At 61.4% G+C, this 10,637-nt stretch overlaps 2 protein-coding genes across 2 annotated transcripts; both read right to left on the bottom strand.

The window, feature by feature from the left end:
* Positions 1-1,863: 1,863 nt before the first annotated feature.
* On the bottom strand, positions 1,864-5,789 carry CLDN15 (claudin 15). The gene is made up of 5 exons (XM_040973817.1): positions 4,906-5,789; positions 3,242-3,406; positions 2,695-2,776; positions 2,493-2,609; positions 1,864-2,413 (listed from the first exon to the last, which is right to left on the bottom strand). The coding sequence occupies exons 1-5, from the start codon at positions 5,120-5,122 to the stop codon at positions 2,311-2,313; spliced, it is 684 nt and encodes a 227-aa protein (XP_040829751.1). The 5' UTR covers positions 5,123-5,789; the 3' UTR covers positions 1,864-2,310.
* An 880-nt stretch (positions 5,790-6,669) lies between these two features.
* On the bottom strand, positions 6,670-10,013 carry FIS1 (fission, mitochondrial 1). Its single transcript, XM_040972862.1, has 5 exons — positions 9,834-10,013; positions 8,662-8,794; positions 7,708-7,784; positions 7,181-7,286; positions 6,670-7,004 (listed from the first exon to the last, which is right to left on the bottom strand). Exons 1-5 carry the CDS (start codon positions 9,876-9,878, stop codon positions 6,907-6,909), a joined length of 459 nt encoding a protein of 152 aa, XP_040828796.1. The 5' UTR covers positions 9,879-10,013; the 3' UTR covers positions 6,670-6,906.
* Positions 10,014-10,637: the final 624 nt, after the last annotated feature.

Raw genomic sequence — 10,637 nt, 5'->3', positions numbered from 1 at the left:
GAACTCCCCCAGGAGAACTTTGGCTTATTTAAGATTGATTTGTTTTCATTTCAAAGAATTTACAAAGAGGAGAGAGAGATCTCCTATCTGCAAGTTCATTCCCCTGAATAGCCACTATGGCACAAGCTGGGAGCTGAGAGCCAGGAGCTTTTTCCAGGTTTCCCACAAGGGTACAGGAACCTGAGGACCTGGGCCATCCTTCACTGCTTCCCCAGGCGATCAGCAGGGAGTTGGATGGGAAGTGGAACAGCTGGGATTTGAACCAGCACTCATATGAAATGCCAGCACTTCAGGTGGAGGATTAGTCTATTATACCACACAGCTCCAGCCCCTTTGGGCAGTTTCTGCTGACCCCCTTTGTGCCAGGGAGCCTTGTTGCCCACATCCGAGGCACCTATGCTGTAGGGAATCTACATTGTGCCAAAGCTTCTAGAAGCTGAACCCAGGATCACATGTGAAGGACCAGCACTTACTCCTGCTAGGAGTCCAGGAAGAGAACAGGGTCCAATTCTGGAAGACTGAGTCTCCCAGTACTCACCAGCTGTGTGGCTCAGATAACTCAGGTCACCCTTCAGACCATCCCGGGCATTGCAGGACTGGGACTTGCTACCCCCTGTGGGAAGCTGCTGGTGCCCCAACCCTAGAGCAGGGTGTGGCTGACTGCTGTCATTTCTGTGTGCTGAACACACCCCAGTGTCTGGCAATAGAGGGACCAGGAGAGTGGGAAGGGAGCTGAGGGCCTTAGGCATGAACCAAGGGGACAGTGTAGGTGCCAGAGGCAGCTGCCACCATCAGGGATTTTTGTCGGATTGTCTTGTCCACTCCAGCGTATGACCAAGCAGGCGGCACAGCCATCCCTGCTTAGCAGTCGACTGTCCCCCTGAGGCTCCTCCTTCTGGGCTCAGCCCATGGGACACCTGCAAATGGTAGTAAAGGCAGGGTAGGGAGGGGCTGGCACGTGGGAGGCCTGTGCAGGGAGTTTAGGCAGCAGCTGTGGCCCTGAATGTGGCCTGCTGGGGGGTATGTGTCTGAGAGGCCCCCCAGGCCCTACTCTGTGGGTGGGTTCAGCTTGTGCAGAACAAAGCTGGTGCAGGGAAACAGGCAGGCAGGTGTCAAAGTCAAAGTCAGGACTGACTGGGCTCTTATTCCTGGGCAGGGAGAGCCATCCAGGGGTGAGGGGCTCAGGCCAGTGAGGAGCAACAAGAGGGAGTGGCGGTCTTCTGTATGCCACAGCAGACAGCAGGATCAGGAGGCCACAGCCTGATGACATGGGAACAGGGTGGCAGTCAGTCCCAGGCCACCGCAGGGACTGCTGCTCATAGTACAGAGGGAGGAACAACCGGAGGGGGTGGCAGACAGCAGGACAGACAGGGTCAGGAGGCCATAGTCTGGTGAATGGGGACAGGCCCAAACCACCCCAGGAACTGCTTGCAATAGTGCTGTGATGGGAGCTTGTTTTCCCAGTGCAGGTCAGCTGAGCTCCCATAGGCCTGTGCCACGCCCACCCTGTCCAGGCTGGGCATCACTGGGCGGTGCACACGCCGATGGACACATCCCTGGGGCTTCCGCTGTGTGCCACCAAGCCTTCCCCATGGACCAAGCCAGGCCAGGTTACTTGCCACCCAGTCTCCAGAGGGCTTAGTAATTCCAAATAGCCAGGCTCAGGCCAGGGCAGACGCTGCTCCAGATCAGTTAAGATCCTAGAACAGCCATGATCGGGGTGGTGACTTAGGTCCCTGTTGACCAAGATTCCCCCTTCCTGGAACTCAGCTCCTGGAGACTCAGAGATGCCACCTCCCCCAAGTGGGGTAGAAGGACAGTACGGTGTCCAAGACCACAACAGAGCCCTGGAGGCCTCCTGCGCGCTTGGCTGGCCTCTTCATGACCCCTTGAGTTCCTGCTACAATCACAGTTTACATTTATTAATGCGCGAATTTACACATAACACCAACAACTGGGGACACAGCCCTCCTAGGAGCCGCTTCGGCCGGGAGAGGAGGCGTGGCCGGGGCGGGGCTCTGGCTGGGGGCGGGGACTTGGGAGTGGCTCTGGTTTGGGGTAGGGTCTCGGAGGGGCGTGGCTTGGTGGGAGTGGTTTAGGTGTGGGCGGGACTCGCTGAGGGTGTGGGTGGGAGTGGCTTGGCCAGGGCTGGGACTGGGGAGTGCCTCCGGCTGGGGGCGTGGCTTCCAGGCTTGGCTGGGACCTGCCCAAGTTGGAGGATGAACCCCAGCCTGGAGCCCTGGGGGCCGGGGACCCCTCTTCACTGGGTGGGGGAGTTGAAAGGAAAATGGGGTGTGCAGGCCGGAGCTTCTACACATAGGCGTTTTTGCCGTATTTGCCAAAGCTGCTGTCGCCTTCATCTGAGGCAACCTGAGGCAGCACAGCAGTGGACGCCTTGTAGGGAAGCCGGGCCCTGTGGGGAGAGGAGCCCACGGGTCAGAAGAGAAGGAGGCCCGTGCTCCCAGCTGCCCCCCAGCCCACACCCCCCTCACCTGGTGTCCGGATCCTCCCTGGAGAAGCAGCAGCAATGGGAGCACAGACAGATGCCGCCCAGGATAGCCAGCAAGGAGGCGCTCCAGCCCAGGTAGAGGGCAGGGCCCAGCTCATACCTGGGGTGGGGGTGGGGTAGCTGAGCACCTTTCCGGGGACAATCTGTGTGCCCCTCCCCCGAGGCAAGGCCTCCCCAACACTCACTTGGTTCCCGCATACAAGGGGTTGAAGAAGTCCTGGGTGATGTTGGCTGCATACCAGGAGATGGCCACCATGCCACAGAGCCCTGCAGGTGGAAGAGCAGTGCGGGAACTTGCAGAAGGAGCTGCCCAGAGTAGGACTTGGGCATCCATCAAGTCCAAAAGCACCAGCTCCCTGCAGGAAACTCCCTCTGGCACTGGCAGGGACAACCTCCCACCTGCTGACACTGCTGGGGTCTGGGGTCATGCTTGCCTCGCCTAGACACATCCAAATCCTACACAGACCTTGTGCCCACTGCCCGTTCCCAGGCTGTTTTCAGCTTGGGAAACAAGCCAGCACCCCAGGCACCCTGTACCAGCCCGCACCTGCGCACGCAGACGCCCAGCTTGGCCAGCCCCCTCGACGTCCCTCCCACGCCTGGCTGGAGCCTGACCCGTGGCGGCAGCTCAGGAAACAGAGCTGGTGGGCTTGCCTGTCGCCCAAATTCCAAGAATAGGGTCTGCAGCCAAGGCCTCCTTCCCCCACCCACCTCAGGTCCAGCCCCCATTACCGGCCAGTATGTGCAGGGCACCAGCGATGGCCGCCAGCTTGGCTTTCTTAGAGCCGTCCGTGCCGCCGATTGTGGTGCAGCGCAACCCCAGCATGCCTAGGGAGAGACCCAGGAAGCCCAGGACGATGGCGGTGATCATGAGTGCGCGGCAGGCCTGGACATACCCTGGGGAAGGGGGACACAGCCGTCAGTGCCTCCCCTCTACAATCCGGCCAGCCCCTCACGACCCTGCTCCTTGTGGGAGGGGGCCCGGCCTGCGCACCCCTCGGCCACAGGGTCTTCTTCCGATGATGCTTTGGCAGGCCGTCTGGCGGCACCTCTAACCTCTGTCAGCTGCACACCGGGAGCAGCGTCCACTTGAGGATACGCAGCCCCTTGCCCACGTCTGCAGGGCCCAGGGTCAACATCTTGTATTGCTTCTTCCTAGAGTGACCGGTAGGGGGCAGCAGTGGGCTGCGGCCAAGGGCCCAGGACTGCCAAGGGCACCTAGCTCATTGCAGAGCTCAGAGCTGAGGGATGAAGGACCGACCCTCTCCTCCCTTGTCCATCTCTGAATTCTAAGAACTCTCCAGGACCTTGCACCCCCTTTCTGGGCGGGGCAGTCTTCCTCTCTGGAAGGGGAGTAGGGAGGAGGGACAAAGTTCTCCAGGAGCACGGTTTGCCACACCCCACCCCCGGGGCCTCAGCAGATGGTGCTGGTGGCCAAGGGACAGGCATGGGTGAGTGCTTGGAGCCCGAACCACAATGGTCCCAGGCCTCCCGTGTGTGCAAGCAGCTCCTGGGCTCCTCAGAAGCAAGTTAACACCCCCAGCCCCGCCCAGCATCAGAGCCACCGAGGACACCATGCCGGGGAAGTCCCGGGCTCTGGCCTGCTGCCAGCCGGCTTCTGCACCCCTCTCACACCCACTCACACAGACATGCCAGGTGGGGGCTGCCTCCCCAGTTCCTCTGGTCACTCGGCACTCAGGGGTTTCCGGCCCATACTGCACTGTCTGTAAAAGGTCTTGGGCGCACTCGCCTGACTTGTACCATAAGGCTTGGAGAAATTAATAGAAGCTTCCTGCAAGAGTTTCCCTTGCAGCCCTCACTGTTCAGAACAGCTTCGTGGCTAAGGTGGGCCTCAGCTCCTCCCCTACCCCAGCACCTATGACACAGTGCGTGGGAGAGAGGATGGCTCCCCAAACCCAGTGAGTCTGGGAGACCACAGAAGGGGAGCCCCCAAGCACGGGGCTGCCTGGTCCCCATGGTGAGTGACAAACGGGAGACTGCTGTGGCCCCCAGGTGGAACCAAGGAGAGGAACAGCTCCTGTCTGGGCCCCGAAGAGCCTCAGGCTGCCACCAAGCTCACAAAATACACCTGCCGAGGCCCCTACACACAGGACGACAGGGCCACCTCCACTCTGTGCCGAGCCGGGCAACCCCACTCCGCGGCACTCACCATTGGCATGGAGCAGGTGGATACACTGCCGCCAATGCCAACAAAAGCACATCCGCCCCATCCATGTCTCACGACCACCTCTTAGGAGCTGGGCCTGTCGCCTGACTAAGCAGAGCAACCAAGGCCAGGAGTCATGTCCCCCGCAGCCTGGGCCCCAGACCCCTCTGAATCCCTATGGGCCTTCGGTGCCCACCACACCACGCCCCCCACCCAGCCCAGCCCGTACCAGATAGGGCCAGCATGGATGGGAACTCCCAGCAGTTGGAGACCCCCAGCGAGTCGGTGGCGCAGCTGTACCACAGGTTCTCGTAGATGGTGTTGGTGGTGATGACGTTGCCGTGCACGGTGGACACGCGCCAGTAGCTGTTGGTCAGGGTCACCCCCAGCATCAACAGCCCCAGGGCCGTCATGAAGAAGCCAAATGTCTCCACGGCCACGGACATGGCAGACACAGGGCCCCGACGGGGCTAGGAGCCCGTGGGGAACCGGAAAGGGGGCTCAGGGCAGCTGGGAAGGGCCGGAATCCTGCAGCAGCCCCTGCCTTCCTCCTCCTCCTCCTCCTCAGGCCACAGGTCGCGCGGTGGCCCAGGTGACAGCTGCCCTCACTTGTTGGCTCGCTCGGGGGCCCCCTTTTCCTGGCGGCTCAGAAGAATGAGGCCAGCCCACGGCAGCTGTGGCTGCGGAGATGGAGGGAATAAGCCAAACAGGCCAAAAGTCCACCCCCTCCCCCAGAGCACTGCTGCCCAGGGCTCCCCGCCCCACGGTAGGGGGGACGGACTTACCCAGGAATGACGAACGGATATGGGATACGGCCGAGGAGGGGCCCCCATGGGCGGCTCTGGGTGCCAAGGGGAAATGGCTGGTCTGACTCAGCCTTCGTCAGGGGCCCCCGAGAGCAAGAGGAAAAAAAACAGACCCCAAGACACCTGCCAGGGGTTTCCGCGACTGGGAATGGGATGGGTGAGAGTGACCCGGGGTCAGGTCACTGCAGCGTCCAAGAAAGCCACGGGGAGAGGTGGCAGTTGGGGAGAGGCCAACGGTTCTGACGTCCCATCAGTGAGGATGGCAGGCTGACCATGTCTTCTGGCAAAGCAACTGGGGGTGAAGTGTGTGCCCCCCAACACTGACCAAGCGCTTGCCTTCAGGGACCATCCCCATTCTAGCTGAGGCCCCAGGGCTGGGGTGAGGCCACCAAAGAGTCCCTCTCCAAACATCTTGAACTTGAATCCCCCTTCCTCCCACCCAGCCATACTGGTCTGACCATTGACCCCCGGCATTGAGTTTGATCCTGCTGCCAAGCGGGAAGCCACTACTGTGGCTAATCTCTAACCGCTTCACTTACGGCGAACTGCCAAGGACTCTGCTGGCTGATGACGGATTTAGCACCCCCAGGGGCGAGCCACCTCAAGCACCTGCCGCGCTCTCATTGCCTGTCCCAAGACCCAATTCTGATGAGTGGCACTGGAGTGCCCCCTGGACAGAATGGCACTCTGCCCCTCCCGTGCCAGGCTCCCCTAGGGTACCTCCCCCCCCCCCCGCTCCCAGCCGTGCTGGGCTGTGGAACGAGAGGTATGCAGCGAGCGGAGCTTGGCACGAGAGGAGAGGGCGTGGGCTTGGCCTTGGCCCTGCATTTCCCACCCACCCTGAGACCCTTGTCTGCCCCAGGCCTGATGCCAATGCTCCCTCCTCCATTACCCTGGGGATATGGATGGGAGAGGAGGAAGGGGAGGGTGTGGGAAGACAAAGGGAGGAAGTGGCGCGGATTGGGGGTGGAGTAGAAAACTCCAGGTGGCAGGAGGAGGTGGAGTGGGTCAGGAGAGGTACCATCGTGCCCTCCTCTCTGCTGCTGTCCCCCAGGTTTGTCTGCCATTGCAGGATGGGGGTGGAGCAGGAGAGAACCCCACAGTGGCCTGCGGACTGCTGGAGAAACCACCCTCACCCTCAGTACCCTGTGACGCCACCCCGCCCTCAGCCCACGACACACAGAGGCTCCCAAGCCATGGCGCGCATTTATTTACACTCATCCCAGAGCACATGATTCAGGGCTAAAGGACAGGTCTCCCCAGGGGTGGCAGAGGCTGAAGGCCACAGGGAAGGGTGACAGGGTGTGTGGGGAATGGGAGGACAGGCTAGGGGCAGCAGGGCTGAGGCCCTCTCTCTGCACGTTGTCCATGTCGTCCAGGGCTCTGGTGAGTCCCCCGGGGCGGAGGGGGTGATGCTGTCGTCTTCAGGATTTGGCCTTGGACACGGCAAGCCCGATGAGTCCAGCCAGTCCTGCCACACCCAGGGCCATGCCCCCAACGATAGCCATGCCCACCAGTCCATCTACGGGGGAATGGGGGGGTGGAGTTGATGTCAAGTGCCACCCGGATATACACACACCCCACCCTGCAGCAGGAGGGCTGCCAAGACAGCTTCCGAGAGGCGGGGCTTGGAGGGGGGCAGCTGGGAGTGGCATCATCTACTGGGGGGAGGGGGGTATGACAGAGCATGGCACTCACCCTTCTTCATGGCCTTGTCGATGAGCCGCTCCAGTTCCTTGGCCTGGTTGTTCTGGGGCTCAGTCTGCAGCAGCCCCCGCACGTACTTCAGGGCCTTCTCATATTCCTGCACTCACAGTGGTAGGGGGTGGAGAGCAGCACACAAGCAACTCAGGTTGCACCCCTCCAGCCTTCACCCCCAGGGGCTCACGCCACCGCCCAGCCAGACAGCCCTTGCTGCCCTGTGGCCTCACCCGGGGGAGTAGAGTCCACCAACAGCTCCGCCTGACTGCTGGGGATGATAAGCCTGGGAGATAATAACTTCCCCCCCCCCCACAACACCTCCACGCAGGCTGAGCTCCAGCCACACCCTCCCTCTCCCTCTTGCCTCCCAGATCCAACATAACCCCCACACCCTTCACTGCCACGCACGCGCATGTGAACAGCAAGGGCACCCTGAGCCCACACGTGCACAGGCACATGCACCTGGCTAGGACACCCCAAGTGGCCACAGGTACACACACACACCCAGGGCGCCCTGCGCCTACCTTGAGCCGGTAGTTGCCCACGGCCAGGTAGAAGACATAATCCCGCTGTTCCTCCTTGCTGCCTTTCAGCAGCAGCTCTGAGGGGACATGGGGCATGGCGGGGAGGAGTCACACACTGTTCCCCTTTGTCCCACCCAGTCCCACCCCCAATGCCAAGGGACCCTGGGAGGCTCACAGCTCTGGGCCCCCAGTGTCAGTTTCAAACTCCCAGCTGTCCAAGTCACGGCTCTGGGGCCCACAGCAGCAGCCCTGTGCCTCCCACCCCCACCGCATCAGCATCCCTGTCCTGGAGCAGACAGGACACGGAGCGGGAGGCGGGGGCTGAGGGGCTGCTACTCATAATGAGGGCTGTACTCCCCACCTCCCTTCCTCAAGCACCTGCTCAGAACTGGGCTCCCCTGAACCACTCCACCTGTTTTGGCTTCAGAGGCCTCCTGCAGGCTCTGCCCACACCACACGGGTCACTAGGTCAGTTTGCAGCTGTCCTAGGTCCCCTCAGCTACAGTGGCAGTGCCTGGGGAGTTAGAGGAGCGGGGACAGGCAGTTCTGCAGCTGTGCCCAGCTGTAAGCTAAAACTGGCCACGCTGCACAGGCAGAATGGATCCTTCCGTGTTAAGAAAGCCCCTTATTTTTACAGTTTTACAATGGGCAAACAACAGACAGCCTTTGCCAATAGCAAAGGTTCGGAAATGGTCACTTAACCTAGAGAAAAGGGGCGCAGAGGCACTGGCCAAGCTCTGTGGCCACTGATGGAGGATCCAGCACATACCAGGAGAGGGACAAGGGTTCCCATCCCATTAGCACCATCTGCACTTGCTCCCATCTCCTCCCAACTCTCCCTCCAAGGCATCCAATGTGGAGGCACAGCAGAGCCTACTGGGCTGACCCGGGGTTGTGCTGGGCGGTGAGGTCCACCCATGGCCAGCGGCGACTGGGGAGGGGCGGCCGGCTCACCCTCCAGCAGGGTGATGCCTTTGTGGATGTCATCATTGTACTTGCTCCGCACTAGGCACCAGGCGTACTCAAACTGCGTGCTCTTGGACACCGAGCCGGCCGCCTGCTCCGACTTAAACTTCCTCTCAAATTTCTGCCCGCAAAAGAGGAAAGAGGCTGACTGACCATCATGGGGAAATGACAGGTGTCACTCATTTCCTGTCTGGCCCCCAGTCACCCTTCCCTGCGCTTCTGCCCTACCATGCTCGCTGAGATCGAGGTACCCCCCCCCCATACACACACCCTGACACCCACACCCTCACACACACACACATACACACACCCTGACCCACACAGTCACACACACACACACCCAGCTCCATCCCGGGGTACACACACACACACACCCAGTCCCAGCCCCATCCCGGGGTACACACACACACACACACACACACACGGACCCTGACCCACACACTGTCACACACTGTGACACCCACACACCCAGCTCCATCCCGGGGTACACACACACACACCCAGCTCCATCCCGGGGTGCCCCTGGCGGTCCCGGGTGGAGATGCCGCCTGGTGGCAGCTCCAGGCACCGCTCCCGGAGCAGCTGACCGCGAGCAGCACAGTAAACACGCTGTCACAACTGCTCAAAACAGCCCACACGCGGGCCCGGCCTGCCCCACCCAGCCGCGCCTGCACCCTTGGCTTGTCTGGCAAAAGAACAGGGTGGCTGGGCGGAGGGTTGGGGAGCCAGTGCCTGCCTACCTCCCGGGGCTACGAAGGCTTGAGACCTGGAGGGCAATGCCCTGGGCATCGCGCCGGTGTCAGCAGTGTGTGCAGCGCGACGCCGGGTCGCTGTGTGCCCCCCACGACTGATCTCCCACACCATACACAGGACCCAGAACCTGACAGAACCTAAAACCCCTTTCTGGGGTTTTAGACCCAGTGGGCCTGCTCCAGTTGGAGGTGTGGTGGCGGGAGAAACTACGAGCCCCAGCAGCCTCCGCGGCAAAGAGTGCGCTTGGGACAGGAGCCGGGTGGCGCGGGGGCTGCCGGGAGCCGTAGTTCGGCTTCCCCTCGCCAAGTTTGAAACTGGCAGGAGGGTTCGTCTCCGGGGCCGACTCTCCTCTCGCGGTCCGTCCTCCCAACTCTTCCCCCTTCCCCACCCGCGGGACCAGGGCTCACCATCAGATCCTCTACAGACACCAGGTCGTTCAGCACGGCCTCCATGGCCGCCGCCGCCCCCCGGCTTTTCCTCTCAGGGCACTCTACTGGGCTACAGTCTCCATGGCCCAGTGGCAGGGGCGGAGAAGCGTTTCCGGCGTCCGCCGGATGCGGGCCGCTGGACCGGGAGCGGCGATGCCCCGCCCCCTCCGCTCCCCGCAGCCTGCCGGCAGGGGGCGCGCACACAGGCTCGGCCCGATCACTCGCGACCTCGCGGCGCGCATGCGCGCTTCCCATCACCCGCACCCCACACACGCACGCCAGGTTCGTGTTGCAGGATGCCCCGGCCTCTTTCCTGGGAACAACGTCCTTGTGATTAGCCAGGCACCATGTAAGACAACGTCCTTGTGATTAGCTCCCCCGCCTCCCTCCTGGGTCCTCAAGTGGAAAAGGGACTCCGTCCTCTTAGGGGACCCCTCTAAGGTGTGTTGGCCATGAAGGGTCCTGGAGGCCACGAGAATTCGTAGGCCTTAAAAAAAAAAAAAACTCTCATAATGGCCCTAAAGTTACTCTTCCCTGCTCCGCACGGGTACCTGATAATACCTTAATACAATAAGTTCAGTAAACTTGGGGAGAAGTCTCAGTTGGGGAACTGGCTCCCTGGGGACCTCAAACCAGAGACTCAAGGAGAAAAATACAGGTTATGAGCTATGATGAGCTCTCCACTTTGCCTGGGCGTCAGGATTTAAATGACGGGAAGGCACTGAGGTGCAGCAAATCCTTAAGCAGATCCTTAACTGCCTCCAGCTGGTTGTCGTCCCAGCC

Source organism: Ochotona curzoniae, unplaced genomic scaffold, assembly GCF_017591425.1.
Source record: "Ochotona curzoniae isolate NIBS_2020 unplaced genomic scaffold, NIBS_Ocur_1.0 contig_2321, whole genome shotgun sequence".
Taxonomy (NCBI): domain Eukaryota; kingdom Metazoa; phylum Chordata; class Mammalia; order Lagomorpha; family Ochotonidae; genus Ochotona; species Ochotona curzoniae.
Note: the sequence above shows the minus strand (reverse complement) of the source record. Positions and strands in the feature narration are given on the sequence as shown.

Bases quoted from the DNA above. Each gene is read 5' to 3' on its own strand.
- CLDN15 (XM_040973817.1), bottom strand. From the start codon at position 5,122: ATGTCCGTGGCCGTGGAGACATTTGGCTTCTTCATGACGGCCCTGGGG. The intron at 3,407-4,905 runs GTACGGGCTGGG...CCCCTTCCCCAG, and splicing joins ATCCATGCTGGCCCTATCTG to GGTATGTCCAGGCCTGCCGC. The intron at 2,414-2,492 runs GTGAGGGGGGTG...CTCTCCCCACAG, and splicing joins AGGGAGGATCCGGACACCAG to GGCCCGGCTTCCCTACAAGG.
- FIS1 (XM_040972862.1), bottom strand. From the start codon at position 9,878: ATGGAGGCCGTGCTGAACGACCTGGTGTCTGTAGAGGATCTGATG. The intron at 8,795-9,833 runs GTGAGCCCTGGT...TTTTGCGGGCAG, and splicing joins TGTCTGTAGAGGATCTGATG to AAATTTGAGAGGAAGTTTAA. The intron at 7,005-7,180 runs GTGAGTGCCATG...ATTCCCCCGTAG, and splicing joins CGACAAGGCCATGAAGAAGG to ATGGACTGGTGGGCATGGCT.